Source organism: Elephantulus edwardii, unplaced genomic scaffold, assembly GCF_000299155.1.
Source record: "Elephantulus edwardii isolate Elephantulus edwardi_28Jun2011 unplaced genomic scaffold, EleEdw1.0 scaffold00273, whole genome shotgun sequence".
Taxonomy (NCBI): Eukaryota; Metazoa; Chordata; class Mammalia; order Macroscelidea; family Macroscelididae; genus Elephantulus; species Elephantulus edwardii.
In genome coordinates, this window is record NW_006400023.1 from 2,833,843 (window position 1) to 2,850,158 (window position 16,316).

General features: G+C 46.3%; 1 protein-coding gene across 1 annotated transcript; it reads right to left on the bottom strand.

Annotated features, from left to right (window-relative positions):
- Nucleotides 1–1,215: 1,215 nt before the first annotated feature.
- Nucleotides 1,216–12,797, bottom strand: ANXA9 (annexin A9). The gene is made up of 12 exons (XM_006900121.1): nucleotides 12,726–12,797; nucleotides 12,478–12,574; nucleotides 11,640–11,734; nucleotides 11,338–11,451; nucleotides 11,051–11,141; nucleotides 9,246–9,325; nucleotides 6,976–7,035; nucleotides 5,743–5,827; nucleotides 5,516–5,611; nucleotides 5,358–5,416; nucleotides 1,511–1,633; nucleotides 1,216–1,278 (listed from the first exon to the last, which is right to left on the bottom strand). The coding sequence occupies exons 1-12, from the start codon at nucleotides 12,795–12,797 to the stop codon at nucleotides 1,216–1,218; spliced, it is 1,035 nt and encodes a 344-aa protein (XP_006900183.1).
- Between the last annotated feature and the right edge of the window lie 3,519 nt (nucleotides 12,798–16,316).

Consider the following 16,316-nt stretch of genomic DNA (forward strand, 5'->3'; position numbering starts at 1 on the left):
GAGACTTCACCCTGAGTCATAAGGAAAAGGGGATGGCGTATTCTCTTAGCTACTTCCTGCTGAAAAGGGACGCTGTGGGTTTCAGGGTGAAGATCTTCTCTCACTACTCTAAAGGGCCTATGGGTCAGTTCTAAGTCAGTGGTACACAGCAACAAGTCATAGATGGTGCAGGAGAATTCAGATCTGCTGTTCATAGGGTTGTTAGGAGTCATACTCGGTAGCACATAACAATCTTTAGAGAAGCACATTACCAGGTCTTTTGTGGAACAATTGGTGGCTTCAAACCACCTACATTTTGGTTAGCAACTAAACACTTAACCATTTGCACCATCAGGACTTCTATATGAAATAGAGCTCTAATTTGGAGAGTGAGTTTCCAAGTCCCTGCTCTGAACAGATGTTATCTGCCAACCTAAGACTTACCATGCAGTTCATACACATTGTCCTTTGCTACTTTGGACCTCTCTCTCATTTTAACCATTTAGCAGCCAAAAAAACTCAGAAAGATGAAGGCCCTCAGTGAGATGGGTTCACAAGTGAGTTGAAACATAGCAAGGACTGAGAGAACAGCAAAGGGCTAGACAGTGTTTCATTCTGTCATCAACAGGGTCACTGTGAGTCAGCATCAGTTGGATGGTACCTAACAACAACATCCTCATTGCAGACCAAGCCCTGGTAACTGTTCCATAATTATTTTGCCTGAAATTTCCTGGGGAAGAGCAAATAATGGAGGTGGGTCGGGGAGAAGTAAGAGAGAGATGTCAATAACTGCAGTCTTGGGACCCAAAACAGGATTCCTTTTGAATATCTAAGTGGACATCAAAGGTACTTCCAACTCTGAGGGCCCCTCCACCCCCATTCATGTCCTGCCCCACCCAGACTTCAATCAGGGAACACAAACTACAGTGAAGTTTGCCAAAAGAATTCAAGAACCACTGGGATATTCTGGCCCAAAAAGTATATGGGAAAGACGAGTAGGTAAAACCACCAAAGCAATTCCATCACCTACTACACACAGGACAAAGTCAGAGGCCCCGAGTTCAGACAGCACTTTGAAATGAGAAACTATGGGCCTTGAAGGAAACTTGGAGCTCCAGGCTCCATAGGTGGCAGCGGTTGTCTTGTGGAGGGCTTCAACTGGTATCCTGCAGGATCAGCCAAACTGAGGGACCTAAGATCCCTGAATGTCACGCAAAGGTGGGAGACAGGGGGCTTTCAAATGTCTTCAGCCCTACACAGGGCTAGTAGGGCTGACCGACAATCCCCTTTTACTCTATCCTGCAGACAAAGAAGTTATGAGTTAGGAAGACCATCACTGCCACAAACCCAAATATTTCCCCCTCCCTTGTGTTGGTCTATTACTTATCTGGGAGGGAAGGGTCCTCCCCAAGGCCAGGAACTTTACATTAAATTCATCAAAGACATAAAACCTCCCAGGCATAAATATTCTCAGTTGCAGAATCTAGGGGGCAAGGCAAGGCTCTGGAGCCACAACCGTGCCAGTTCTCACCTGGAGAGAAGAATAAAGGGACTTCCCAAATTTCTTCTTGAACTCAGCTCGGATGCTTAGGAGGTCAGTCTCACTTCGAGAGATGAGGATGCGCATCAGAACTTGGTGGTTGGGTTCGGTTCCCTGGGAGAAAAAGAAACGAGAGAGTAGTTAGGAAGGTTCTCACTCAGAATAGGGATGGATAGCTTGATGAATTATCCTAGGAAGTTGAAGTCAGGTGGAAAGAGAAGGTCAAAGTCAAGGAAAAGAGAAATATAAACGACTTATGGGAGCTCTGTGGCACAGTCCACAGGAAGTTGTGTGCATCACTAAAAGGCCAAGCCTCTCTCCAGTGGTTTGATTATACTAGAGGAGAAAAATGGGCAGTCTCTTATGTGTAAGAGAAGGAGTAAACAGAAGTTCTCTTTCTCAATGCTCCCAGATGATGCAGGAGGAAAAGTCAGTACCCAGAGGGAAAGTAGAGGATTTCTCTTATTCCTTTGGCACTGTGTTTGACTTGTCACTTTTCCAGGGTATTCTTCCCCTAGAACTTCAAATTGTCAGGGTGAAGACTGAGGTGCACTTGCTTCAGGCCATGATTTTTTTTTAATTATTTTTTTATGTGTGTACTGTCAAATAGGATTTGACTGGTACAGGAGGACATTGCCCCTCCTGCTTCAGCAGAGCATCAAGTGGATTCAAACTGCACACCTCTGGGATTGCAGTGCTGCTTCTTGCCACTAGGCCACCAGAGCTCACTAGGCCAAGATCTTCTCAATCACTTGCTATGCACCTGAGAGCTGGACAATGAATAAGGATGGCAAGAAGAATTAATGCATTTGAGCTGTGATGTTAGAGAATACTGAATACCCCATGAACTTCCAAAAGAGCAAACATATCCTAGAGAAAGTGAAGCCAGAGTGCTCCTTGGATGCAAAGATGACAAAGTATTATCTCATATTTTGGGCATGTTTTGTTAGAAGGGATATTTCTTTGGAAAGGGACATCATACTTGGAAAGGTGGAGAGTTAGTGAAAGAGAGGGAGACCCTGAATGGTATGAATTGACAGTGACTGCAGCAATGAGTGCAAGTCTGTCAGAAATCATGACGATTGCACAGGATAGGACAAGGTTCAGATCTGTTGTCCAGAGGTTTGCTATGAGTTGTACTTGACTCGGTGGTACCTAACCACAATCCCTAGAGCTTAGTGGGAACAGTTTCAAAGATAGGCATGCAGAAAATGCCAGAAGAGATTTGCTGTCTGTAAAGATTTCCAGCCTGAAAAAACCCCCCAAAACATTAACTTCCAACATAATGAAATCTGAGCAGGTGGTTGTGGTTATTGTTAAGTGCCATCGAGTTAAGTAAGACTCATAGAGACCCTGTGAACACAGATCTGAACCTTGTCTTATCCTGTGCCATCTTTATCATTCTCAACTCAGTTGAGCCCAATTCTACAGTCACTGTATCCTTGCCTCCAAGAAGCACTCTAGTTGTACTTTCTCTAAGACATATATGTTTGTTCTTTTGACCGTCTATGGGATATTCAATACTTTGTCCAGCACCACAGCTCAAAGGTATTGATTCTCCTCCTGTCATCCATATTCATTGTGCAGCTCTCAAGGAGGTACAACCACCCTATTCTAAGCTGAGCTGATGAAGCTCTGACAGAATTAGGATCATGGGACTTCCAGCTCTGATCCTGACCTACAAGGGTGGTGGCACATCATCTTCACACATTCATTTCTCCTGGGTAGACCTTCCTAGTTCAAAATACTGTCTTCCTCAAGTAAGTCCACCTGCCTCCCGCCTTTCAATTGAAAGTCATGGAAAGCCAAATCTAGAAATAAGACAGATTATCAACTATTAAACTATGAATTATAATTTCTTTTAATAGTGTTCTGTTGCTATTGTGTGCTGTTGAGTCAGAACTGACCCATAGGTGACCCTCCGGTGGGTTTCTCAGAGGCAGTTAATTGCACAGGAAGAGACTGTCCATCCTTCTCCTGTGGAGCAGCTGGTGGATTTGAACTATGTGCCTTTGAGACAGTATAGCTTCTTATCACTAGACCATCCGAGCTCCATGAGTTTTAATTTTAATGAGTGATGTATTATTGTGAGAGATTTCTAAATAATATTTTATCTAATCTATGTGTTCATATATCTTCCATTGACTTATCCTGATTTGAGTTTTTCCATTTTTTAAAGTTATCAGATAAATGGACCTATATATTATTCTGACTGTTACTTTCAAGATAAATCTTTTGTTTACATTCAAGAGCATGGGTCTCATCAGCCAAATACATTACAACCACTTAGTCCTAAGAACAAGCTTGTTTTTATGACAGAAAGTGAGATAAGCATAACTTCTCAAGTGAACCTTACTGTTGGTGCATTAGAATAGCACAGGCTTTATTGGGAAAATACAATAATCTACTGTCAAGATGGAAATCTCTGGATGACAGAACAAGTGCTTTTATGTCCTGCCTTTTGAATAGCTGTCAATAAGGCATGATGGCTTCTGCCAAAGAGAAAGCCACTTTTATCTTAAAATTTTGTGTATTTTTCTTTAACTTGCTAAGGGTTTTTGTTTTTTTATTTTGGGGTTTGGGGACATTTCTATTAGTAGGAAATAGGGTTCAGTGAGCAAAATTACTATATACTATTGGTGAAATTATTATACCATAGTTATAAATTTAAATATTAATAATATGGAACAAATTCTGACCAGAGTGGTGGAGGAAGGTGTCACTGGTGCTAGAGGTCATAGGAGTAGCTGCCTGGGGGCTGACTCATGGCAGTTAAATGTCCTACTGATCCATTACGTGTTTTCTAGGAATAGAGTATGACTTCCTTGCTGTGTGACTTTGAGCAAGGTACTCAATCTCTCTGTGCTTCAGTTTTTTCATCTATGAAAATGAGGGTTATGTTGCTTATTTGCTGGTGTGTGGTTATGAACTGCACACAATTAGGCCTCCAAGAAATGCTAAATCTTGTCATTTATTATTTTCTCTTATTTGTTTAGTCATTATTTTTGTTATTTAGTGTGGTTTAATAAAGTTTATTAAAAAAATTCCTTTTCCATTCAACAATTTACACACATTTTGTTTCCTGGCATGAGTTGCAATCCTTCTCAAAGTTAACAGCAGCCTTCTCCCATTTCCTCCCTGGGTTCCCTGTTCCCATTCACCCATCATTCCTGTCCCTTCTTGTCTTCTGAACTTAGTTTTTGGGCAAATGCTGCCCTTTTGTGAGAGCTCTGGTGGCAGAGTCTGAAGGGCATTGTGCTGCTAACACAAAGGGGGCTCCTCTCTGGCGGTTCACACCTGCCAGTGACTCTGGGGCAAGAGGCACAATGTTTCTCACATGTGATTTGCAGTCTCCTAAAAGACCCCTGGAGGGTCAACTATGATTTGGTTCTGACTTGCTAGTGTTGAGTTTTTGCGTTAACTGCCCTTGGAGCGGTCTTCTGTGGTGATGGATCTGAGCATCACGCGTCTCATGGTGCTGCTGGTCACTTTAAAAGTCTATTGTTTGGCTGAAAAGTGATCTCTAGAGGTTAAGTGCCATTTTTTCTTATGGTCATCACCATTCTGGTAACACATTCATATTTGCATTTGGCCTAGGCATTAATGAGGCCAGAGTTTTAAAACTAGTGCCTATATGAGACAATTTACAAAGCTCTTAGCCACAGCTCCCAGACAAGACAGTCTGTAAACTGAGGCAAAAGAGAGCTACTCTATGTTTACAAAGAATGAATGAGATTGTTGCGTTAGTAGCAGACTAGAACTTCTCTCTTCTCCAGGTCTGTTGTCACCTCCCCTCTCTGTTTATTACAAAGATAGTGGAAAGGAATGCTCCTCTTACCTGTAGGGCTTGGTGGAGTTTGTCAGCAAAGTACCCTGGTGTGTTCCTGATCACTGACACTGGAAGCACAGAGGGAAAATGCAGAGAAGTAGCTAATAGGGTTGCAATTTCCCAGCCAGCAGAGACCCCTGCCCCACATGTCCCGAGCGTGCCGCTACCTAGGCCAAGCAGAGCCGCCTGGGCATTTCCACGAAAACGGTGCTGGACAGCTTCCTCCAGCACTCGCCCGGTGTGACGCTGATACTGCTCACAGACTTCCAGTGCACATGGGAAAGAGAAGTTGGAGGGGAAGGTTAGTTATCAGAGAAGGATGACACCCTCTTCACCTTCTTCAAATAAAACTCAGCATGAGAGGAAGCTGGGAGACAAGAAGGCTTTTGTGTACCTCGGACCAGGTGTTTAGGATTTCTCTGGGTGAGGATCAGGATCCAAGTCCGCTCTGTACCAAGTTCTCCAGCCTTTTGCAATGCCTGAGTGGAAAGAGTGAATCAGCAAAGTGGGGCAACTTTCTCAAGGCAGGGCCTCATTCAGCCTAGGTGGACACCGTGGAAACTCTTGATGAATTTCTAGCTCATAGTTTGGGTTCCTCCAACTAACGTGGCCCTTATCCTAGAGAGGACTAGAGAGCTCTGGCACTGAGCCCCTTGCCACCAGGCAGGTGCCCCAAGCCCCGCCACAGCCATCCTCGTCCAGGTCCTTGACTTGCTCTTAAGCTGCTCCTCCTAATAGCAACCACACCCCTCTGTCCCATTACTCTTTCTTTCATTAAATCCTGATGTTTCTCCCAGGCTAAATTCTTGCCTGTGGCAGAGGGGCTGGATTGGAAAGGAGACAGGAAACCTTCACTGGAGGTGAGAAGGCACTGAGGTTAATACACAGGTTTGGGGATTTGTGTTGTGTGTATTTAGGGGAGTGGGGCGGGAGAAGAGCCCTGTCTTCAAAGCACATCTGGAAAATATCTGGTTCACAGGGAGCTCTGGTGGACTAGTGGTAAAGAATTGCACTGCCAACCCGAAGGCATGTGGTTCAAATCCACCAGCTGCTCCAGGGAGAACGATGGACAATCCCCCATGTGGTTTGGTGCCTCTGAAAACCCACTGGAGTGTCAACTGTGTCAGTTTTGACTCTACAGTACGTAACAACAAAACCAACAACAACATTTGATTTATAGTCATCATTTGGTCAGATTATTGATAGGGAGGTGAGGAGCCCTGATTATGTGCCCAGAAACCATCAATACAGCAATAAAATGGAATTTTACAGTAGAGAAAATAATTTATAGTTTGTTTAAAAAGGAACAGGTTTAAAGATGGGCTTTATCCTATAACTCTATTCCCCAATTTGGAAAAATGCTGATACACAAACCAGGAAGCACTGGGCAGGGCTTCCACACTCAATTGGAATGAGAAGAGAATCTGTTCACTTCTGATGTGTTCCAGAGTCAGAAACTGGATGAGTGGAGCTTCGGCACGTTACTACCTGGCACTCCCACCCTGTTACTGAGGATTCCTTCCTCAAGGCAGAGATGCACAGCTTCCCGGCTCTCACATACCTTTCAGATGTGGGTGTGGAGGGTTTCTTTTGCACGATGATGCAAACCCTCAAACCCTATGCTCACCTGAACGTCCTGTTCCTCCAAGTTGTAGTCAATGATCCCAGAGTAGCTCTCACGACCTCCCTAAGAGGAGAAACTCTTCTCAGAAGGACTCTCTGGGGAACAGTTTACAACAGGCAAGAAAGCAATAATTCACATTTCTTGAATAGTCTTTTAAAGGAGTTAAGTGTCCTTTTTAGTTCAGAAGGACTGTTGAAAAACAGTTCTTTATCAGGCTTGAGCCCTTTATCCCTCTAGCTAAGAAAGAAAATTTTAAGGAAGACCCTCACATAGTAAAGTGGACTGGGGTAGGGGTGGGGAATTATACACCAGTGAAAATTTTTTTTCTCAAAGAGAAAAGCAAACTTGGGGTGGGTGGTGGACAGGGGGGGGGAAATGTGCAAGTATGGATGAATGGAAATCCAAATCCTCTATAAACTTTCATAAAAAAAAAAAAGACCCTCCATCCCCTTATCAGGTTGAAATCCTTAGCTTATGTTTGCTTTCCCACTCTACAATGGATAGCTAAGAGTCACTGCCTTTTTTTTTTTAAATTTGTGTGTGTGTGTGTGTGTGTGTGTGTGTGTGTGTGTGTGTGTGTACTGTCAAATCAGATCTGACTGGTAAGGGAGGAGATTGTCCCTCCTTCTCCAGCAGAGCATCTGGTGGATTTGAATCATGCTCCTTCAGGATAGCAGCGCAGCTTCTTGTCACTAGGCCACCAGAGCTCCCACACTTCCTTTTTTGACAACATAATAATAATAAGACCTTGTATCATAGATGACCTTTTCAGTAAATAGGAAGGAAAACTGTAAACTGTGCTGTACGGTAACAAAGTTACTACTAGGTTTACTCTGAATCACAGACTTTATTTTCCTATTTCCTTTTTACATGATGGGCTGAATCAAACTATTTCCCCTTTTGTGTTGTATTGTTAGGTGCCATGGAGTCGACTAACACTCCATGAACAACAGGCTAGAGCCTTGCCCGGTCCTACTCCATTTTCTTCACCACACTCAGGCCCAGTGTTGCAGTCACTTGGCCCGTCCCTCTCACTGAGGGTCTCCCCCTCCTTTGCTCATCCTCCTCCTTTCCCAGAAAATTGCCCGTTTCCCCCCGAGACAGTTTAAGCCAAGAGTGCTAGCATTGTGCTAATGCAGGCACCAAAGACCCAGGACCATGCGCTATCTAGTAGCCTGGGCATCCCGACGTGGTCCTTCTCTCTTAACGTTTAACTTGCTGGGAGCTCTGGGGCCTAGTGGCCAGAGACTGCTCTGCAACCCTGAAGGCACATGGTGCAAGGCCACCAGCAGCTCTGTGGGAGAAGCACCAGCAAGCGCCTACCCTGAAAACCCACTGGAGGGTCATCTAGGGGTCCTTTCCCACTGGATGGTACACAACAACAACAACTGGAACCTTCATGTGCCATTCAAGTGACCCCTGTATGACCTTCTAGCAGCAGCCATCTTGAAAGAGCGTGTTCCTGGTGACTAAGCATCAAACCAGAAAGACACCGTCTTGAAAGAGGAAAACCCTACAGTATATGACCTGTGATGACTAAACTGCTCACTGGAAAGATGCCATCTTTGAGGCCAGCCATGTATTTCTAGGTACACTTTTTAATAAATTTTTTATTATTTTGTGTGTGTACCATCAAATCAGATCTGACTGGTACAGGAGGAGATTGCCCCTCCTTCTCCGCAGAGCATCTGGTGGATTTGAACTGTGCACTTCTGGGATTGCAGTGCCATGTATTTCTATTAATTTATGTAGCCTCTCTTTTTCTTTCTTTAAAATATTTTTAATTTTTTGGGTTTTTTTTTATTATTTTGTGTGTGTGTGTACCGTCAAATCAGATCTGACTGGTACAGGAGGAGACTGTCCCTCCTTCTCCATCAGAGCATCTGGTGGATTTGAACCTTGCACCTCTGGGGCTGCGGTACAGCTTCTTGCCACTAGGCCACCAGAGCTCCCCAATAGCTTCTCTTTTTCTAAAGATAACCCTGCCTAAGAGTTCTTCCCCGATGGCCTTAACCTAATCCACAGACACCTCCCTCAGAGCTTTATTGAGAAATGTGGACTGCCACATTTAAATATGCCAGCATATTTAAGAAAACTTCTGCTTTATCTACCTCAAACCCTGTCTCCAAGATTGCATTTGTTTTGGTGGCAAGAAATGAGTTTTTCTAAACCAATAAGCAAAACAAACCTAAAGCCCTCTCTTATGCATTGCATGACAGCAATGGTCTCTGCTGGTGTGGTGCTCCCTTGCTCTCCAGGCTCGTCCTCCTTACCTTGGCCAAAGCCAGGAGCAGGTCTTGCAAGATGCCACTAGTCTTAGACTTGATGTCCTCTTCAGCTTCCACCTGGAAATCTGAGGTGGGGTGAGGAGTACTCTGAAACCTCCTGGGTTTTCCCAAGGTGGCTACCTCTGCTATTTCTGACCTACTATGCCATGGCATCTCTGCCATATGCCTGGAGTAGTTGCTTGGTGGCTGATGGTTCCAGGGTATAAGGTAGACGCTCCACCACAGCCACCTTTGAAAACACCTGTGGGGATCCAGGTCAATGGCTTACCTCGAAGGAACCTGCCATAGGCAGGAGGCATTTGTTGTTAGAATGGAGGCCAGTAAGTAAGAGAACATGGGGGAACTGACATTGTGAGGCCAGATGGCTAGAACCTGTCTCTTCAGTGCAGCCAAGGGCAAATGATGTGAGGAGTAAGATACTAAAAAGGAAAGAGCACAAAAGTGAGAAAAGGAAAGGAAAAGGAAAAAACAGAAGCAAGAAGGGAGAGATAGGAGAGAGACTAAACAGGCCAAGATAAAATATTCTTAGAAAATTAAGGAAGGCAATAAAAGGGGTTGTTGTGTTGCTGTTGTTATGTGCCTTCGAGTCGACGATGACTCACAATGACTCTATAAACTACAGCTCTGAACCTTGCCTCATTCTGAGCCAACCTCATCATCTCCGACACACCTGACCCCACTGGCACAGTCACTGAATAAAAGGGGTGGTGTGATGTGAATGAGAAAAAAAAGTTATAAATAAGTGTGTGAGGCATGTGGCAGGTAGACAGGGCCAGCAGCCAGAGCTGAGGTGCCACCCACAAGGTGCCAAACCCATCTCCTCCACCTTCCCCTCAGGCCGCAGCCAGGCCCCATTTGGCCTGGACTGTGGGGTGATAGCAGGAGCACCATGGGGCTGGGAAGGAGCCCTGGGGACCCTTGGGACTGTCCCCAAACTCAAAGTTGTCATTATTTTGGAATTTGCCCTGGAGCTCCAGACTACAATGGTTAATCACTGCCTCTCTTGCCTTGATGATCACATTTGCTGTCTCCTCTGAGGTGACGGAGGCACTGTTTAGAGAGGAAGGAGAGATACCTTATGAATAAAACTTGCCCAGACTAAGGTTCTCTGCCCGTCCAGAATAAACGGTGGAGAAATGCAAAGACTTAAGGAAACAATCCAAAAGACTTTTGGGCCACATGAACCACAGCTTCCACTCCCCAGAAACCAGAAGATCTAGACAGCACCTCGCTCCCACTACCAACTGCTCTGATCTCAATGGACCACACAGGATCCTAGACAGAATGGAAGAAAATGTACAACAAAATTCAGATTCATAGGAAAAAAAACCCAACAAAAGAGGCTAAGACTGTGACCCTTAGACACGCTTCAAATCCAGGACCCACCCCCACCCCTGGGGATAGCCTTTCCACCAAACACCAGACAGGCCTACAGCAATAACACCTGTGAGAACAAGTAAGAACCCCAAAAGAGCATAATGTGCCCCAAAACAAAGCTCAAAAGGCAGGAAGGGGCAGGAAAGCAGGATGAATGGGTAGGGGAATCCCTGGGGGAAAGTGCCATTACACCGAGGGAAAGGCAACTACTGTCTTGAAACAAAATGTGTAAAAATTGTTGAACGGAAAACTTCATTTGCTCCATAAACTTCATCCATACCACAATTAAGAAAAGAAAAATCTTGGGCTGACAGGTGCACAGATGGTGTAGGGAGTGCAGGAAAGTAGACTTTTCTGGGAAATGGCCCTCTTCCACCTCTTGGGACCCCTTCTCCGCGCACGCGCACGCCTACCATATTTATAGGCTGCCAGGCACTGGTGCAGCTGAGGTGGAGCTCTGGTAGCTAGAATCTCCATGGCTACATCCTCAGAAGAACCTGAACCCTACAAAGAAATTGGGAGGCCCTCGTATCATTAGGATGGCAGACGTAGGGGCAGAGAGCAGAAGCTGGCCACTTCTCAGGGGCATAACCCAGGCCCCTTTAGCCAATAATGGATGGGCCTGTGGAATGGACAGAGTCAGCGTTTCCTTCTCTCACTGGCGCCCCCAGACATTTCAGACAGTCCCTTCCCTTGGTACCTTTAGAGCTGCCCTCAGTGCCTGGGCATCAAATCGGGCTGCTGGTTGCATCAGAGCCACCACGATCCTCTCCAGGTTGCCAGAGAGTGCTGCCCGCAGGGACTTCAGCAGGTCCTAAAATGAATGTCATTTAAGGTAGAGAGGTGCGTGGGAGGGGAAGGACCCCAGAAGTCTGTCAAGCTTTGGGAAGATTGAGCTGCTTGCCGTAGTCTTTGGCCAGTTTTCACCTCAAGTCTGAAGTACCAAATCCTCCAGGGGATTTCTTTCCCGGGTCCACTGTCCCTGGGAGACATGCCCCTCACCTGCTGGGTGCGCTCCTGGAAGGAGCGAGCGATGAGCTGCCTTTGCTCCCTGCTCCGATTGGTCAGCACATCCACAATGGTGGCATGGTCCACACCTGCAGCAAGATCAGCGGGGCAGGGGCAGAGCCTGGGTCGTTCCAGGACTGAGATTTCCCCCACTCCACGAACTTGGATCTTTCAGAGGAGAGAACAAAGTCTGGGAAGGGTATGCTCAGCGGCTAGCTCACTCCGCGCCCCCCGCCCCTTCCATTTGGTCTCAGAAGAAGATGCATCGAAGATGCCAAAAACAACATGCAGCTCTAACCCAAACTTTAGCAAAGGTGGCCTGGGGTGGTGGTGGGAAAATAGATTTTCAGGATGGGCAGACCTGCATTAGAATTTCCATATCCTTGGGAAAGGATATCAAGCTGGGAAAGGTGGAGTGTCAGAGAAAGAGGAAGACCCACACACAATGGGCTGATGCAGTGACTGTAACAATGGGCTCAAGCCCATCAGAGGTCAGATCTGAGGACGGCACAGGAGGGAGTGAGGCTCAGACGTGTTCTTCATAAGGTCGCTGAGTCGTGGACGACTAAATGGCACCTAACAATAACAACAACATTATGGGCTGTGTGACAGGGTAAGCCTCTTGACCTTCCTGAGCCCCAGTTTCCTCACCTGCAGAATAGGTGTTGCGATAATTGCATGACACACCTACCATGGTATTGACGTACAGGAATGAAGATATTCAACAAATATTTGTGAATCATTGTTAGTTCTTCTTTCCTGACTCTTTCTTGGCCTTTGGATCTTTAGGCAGAAGGGGCAATGGGCAAGGGCCATGGGGAGAGGGGCTCACCTTGCCCTGCAATGGCCTTCAGCAGCCTCTGTACATCCCTGTCCACACCAAAGCTCAAGAAGGTCCTCAGGGTGCCCAGAGTGCCCCACGCTGCGGTCTGAAATAACAGAGCAATTGGGAGGGAGAGGGTATGTCACAGGTCTGTGCCTCGGGGTAGCCCACCTCTTCCCTGTCTATCCCGGCACCCTTTCATAGCCCTGGAGTCGCTGTGTAAAAATTTGCTCCCTATAATCTCAACATCTCCTTACTTTGTTGGCAAGCCCTAGGTAGCTGAGGATCTCCTGGGTCAGGGACGGGCTTGGCTTCCCAATCACAGACATGGCTACCCTGAAAAGGGAAACAGGAACTATGTGAAGTAAGCTCCAGACCGCCAGGGTCTCTTTAAGATCCACCTTACACTGCTCCAGACCCTGGAGCCTGGGCCACCTTTGCCTGCTCCCTTTCCCCATGCTGAAGAAAAAAAAAAATCAACCTGCTTGGCAAGTTTGGGAGCCAGAACAGGAACTGGAGAGGTTAAGAGCCCACCTTCCTAACTTCTCGGCCCCCTCTTTCAGGAAGCAAGGATTGACACAGGATGCTGTTAGAACTAGCATCCACCAAACCCTCCCCAACTCCAGAGTAGTGCCAAGGTGCCCCACCCTTGGACTGAAATGGCTGTCTTCCCTGTGAGGTCCGAATGTCTCTTCTTTCCAGGGCTCGGGTGGGGTGGGGTGAGGTGGTGGTTCTCAGGTGAAGAAGGGATCCAGGGAATTGAGGTGAGGCAGAAAGGGTAGTGGGGTGGGAGGGAAGGTAACTGATAACAACTCCTAGCAGCACTTGCCCCCACCTGCAGCTCCAGACTGCTAGCAAGCTCCCAACCCTCCAACGCCACCCACCTGCTATCTGCCTTTAACTTGAAGTGTGAGGCTGGAACTTTCGGGTCAGCAGGTGCAGTCTCTGCACTCATGTGAGGACGTGTTCTTGTGGGCACATGAGCGCTGGATGATGGATCGGGCACTTGGATTGGACAAGAAAAACTCATTCCTCCCTTCCCTAAGTAATCAACAAGGTGTCTCCTCTCTGGCTGCTCCCCACTCACCTAGGACTTACCCAGAGGTGCTGCCGTCACACCTGGGAGCTCTGTGGACACCAGCTCCAGTGTAGCCTGGTGGAGAGGAAGGGGGTGTGTGTTCAACAGCCTGAGCAGCCAGTCAGATGACCTCTCTCACTGACCAGCCCAGTGTTGTCTGCAGTTCTGGCTCCTCCCAGACGTGGGAGAGGACCAGGCAGTACAAGGTCCCACACACAAACCACCTCCCTGCCCAGCATCTTCCTCTCAGGAACTGGGCCTCAACCCACTTAAGTGAACTCCACTTGGCCTCTCAGCAACTCAGTCCTGGACACAGGAGGCTTTGTGCTTTGCTTTCCTTGTGGGGTCAGGTAGGACCACAGAGGCCTGGTCTTAGTCTCTCAGTCCAGCTTCTGACCTGACTATGCTGCTGGCTCCAGCTCCCTAGGGGGGCAGGTCAGACAGGCTCCCAGCTGATCTCCTGGCTGATAGAGAAAACCTGTTAGGGCACATACCTGCAGGGCACCCCAGCCTGCACCCCAGAGGGTCTCAGCCCAGAAACTCCCTGGACTTACTACCTAATTAGAGTCAGAGGAAGGGAAGACTAGGGAAGCGTTCCCATCCACCTGTAGAGGAGGACCACCCGTATCTGGGAATGACAGCAGATCAGGTGAGTCAAAAGAGAAGAATGCCAAGGGTGTTTCCTAAGGAGGGAAGCACCATACTCCCGAAAAATGACAGGATGATGAAGGAAACTGCCTGGGCCCCAGTTTCTTAGATTCCTTCTGTGCCTTTTGGCTGCCAGGCTGTTTAAGCAGCAGGTGATTCAATCCCAGCAGCTGAGCTCTAGGTTCTTAGTGCACAGGTGAGCAGTCCCAGGAGCCTAGAGGGTCTCTCAGGAGTTACTCAAAGCTCACAGATGACTCCCTGGGATCTAATAGCAGTCTTTTCCCTGCTTCCCTGGAGTGTTTGGTCAGGGGCTGGGCCAAGAAGCTAAAGAGCCACCTTCACTCCTCTGACACACCCCTAACCCAGGAAAACCCTCCCCAGTTTTTTATATTCCTGCAATGCTACTACGGATCAGACCAGGTCCGTTAGAGTGGAAAGCATACACTGATTTTAAAAATGGAGATCCTGGGTTCATTCCCCAGCTCTGCCACTTGTTACATTCTATGACCTTGGAAGGTAATGTAATCTCTTCGTATCTCAGTTTATTTTCTTGGAAAAAAAAGAAAAGGAATACTAGCAGAAGTAGGGGTGGGGTACAGTGGGGCATCTGCAATTAGGGTTCTTGGGAAGATGCAATTAGTTAATGTGTGTGATGGCATACGTTAGACAAGAAAAGTGTTTCGTAAATTAAGGTTGCCAGATTCGGTAAATAAAAATTTAAGACCCCAAGTTAAATTAGAATTTCTGATAAATAATTTGTTAGTATCATATTTGTGTATGACACAAATAAAGCATGGGGCATACTTAAGTTAACAAATTATATGTGGTTTACCTGAAATTTTCATTTAACTATTGTTGTATGCCATCAAATTGACTACCACTCACAGAGACTCTATAAATAACAGATCAAAATCTCGCCCTATCCTATATCATCCTCTAGATCTCTGTCATTGGGAGCTCTGGTGGTCTAGTGGCAAGAAGCTGCATTGCAGTCCCGAAGACACACAGTTCAAATCCACCAGATGCTGCACTGGAGAAGAAGGGCAGTCTCCTCCTGTGCCAGTCAGATCTGGTTTAATGGTACACAATAAGGGGGGGGGGGAGGGGAAGGTCACTACCATGCTCAAGCCCATTGTTAATCGCTGTATCAATCCATCTGTTGAGGGTCTTCCTCTCTGGCTCTCCACCTCTCCTAGCACGATGCCTTTTTCCAAGGACTAGTCTCTCCTGACAATATGACCAAAGTATCAAATGAAGTTTCACCATCCTTAATATTGGAAAAATGAGATCCAATTTCAGCATGATGATTAAAAGCAGTTTCTTTTTTTAAAAAAAACTTTTTATTATTTTTTTGTGTGTGTACCATCAAATCGGATCTGACTGGTACAGAAGGAGATTGCCCCTCCTTCTCCAGCAGAGCATCTGGTGGATTCAAACTGCTAAAAGCAGTTTCTGTATTAAACTTCTGGTCTGCTGTGTGATCTCGGGAAACATGTAACTTTCCTGTGCTCAAAATGTTTCTATTGCAGGTCTTGAGAATGAAATAATAATTAGGAGAGTGATGGATGCATAGAAGTTGGTCTTGCAAAGTGCAGTTGACTCAGCTTCAACTCAACAGGGACCCTATGAATCACAAATGTAAACTTTGCCCTATTCTCTGCCATCCTCAAGATCTCCACCATGCTTGAACCCATTGATACAGTTGTATCAATCCATCTTGTTGATGATCTTCTTTTCCTTTGCTAACTCTGCCTTGCCAAGCACGATGTCTTTTTTCCAAAGACTGGCCCCTCTTAACAACATGCCCAAAGTATGTGAGAATAGGTTACTATTCTTGCCTCCAAGGAGCACCCTGCCTCTGCTTCCTCCTAGACAGCCTTGTTTATTCTTTGACGGCTCATAGGATAGATGCTCAATACTGCTCTCCCACACCACAAGTCAGAGGCATAAATTCTGTCATCCTTACTCATTACCTGTAGCAATAAGTATTCAAAACTCAAACACACTGACATGAAGTTAGTTCTGATGCATAGAGACCCTTTATGCATTTTTAATGCTGTAAATCTTAATGGGAGGGAGACTGCTGAGGAGTTCAAACTACCAGACACTTGGCAACAGGCTA

Coding starts and splice junctions, on each gene's coding strand:
- ANXA9 (XM_006900121.1), bottom strand. CDS start 12,797: ATGTCTGTGATTGGGAAGCCAAGCCCGTCCCTGACCCAGGAGATCCTC. Junction 12,575..12,725: donor ACCTAGGGCTTGCCAACAAA/GTAAGGAGATGT, acceptor CTGTTATTTCAG/ACCGCAGCGTGGGGCACTCT. Junction 11,452..11,639: donor TCCAGGAGCGCACCCAGCAG/GTGAGGGGCATG, acceptor CATTCATTTTAG/GACCTGCTGAAGTCCCTGCG.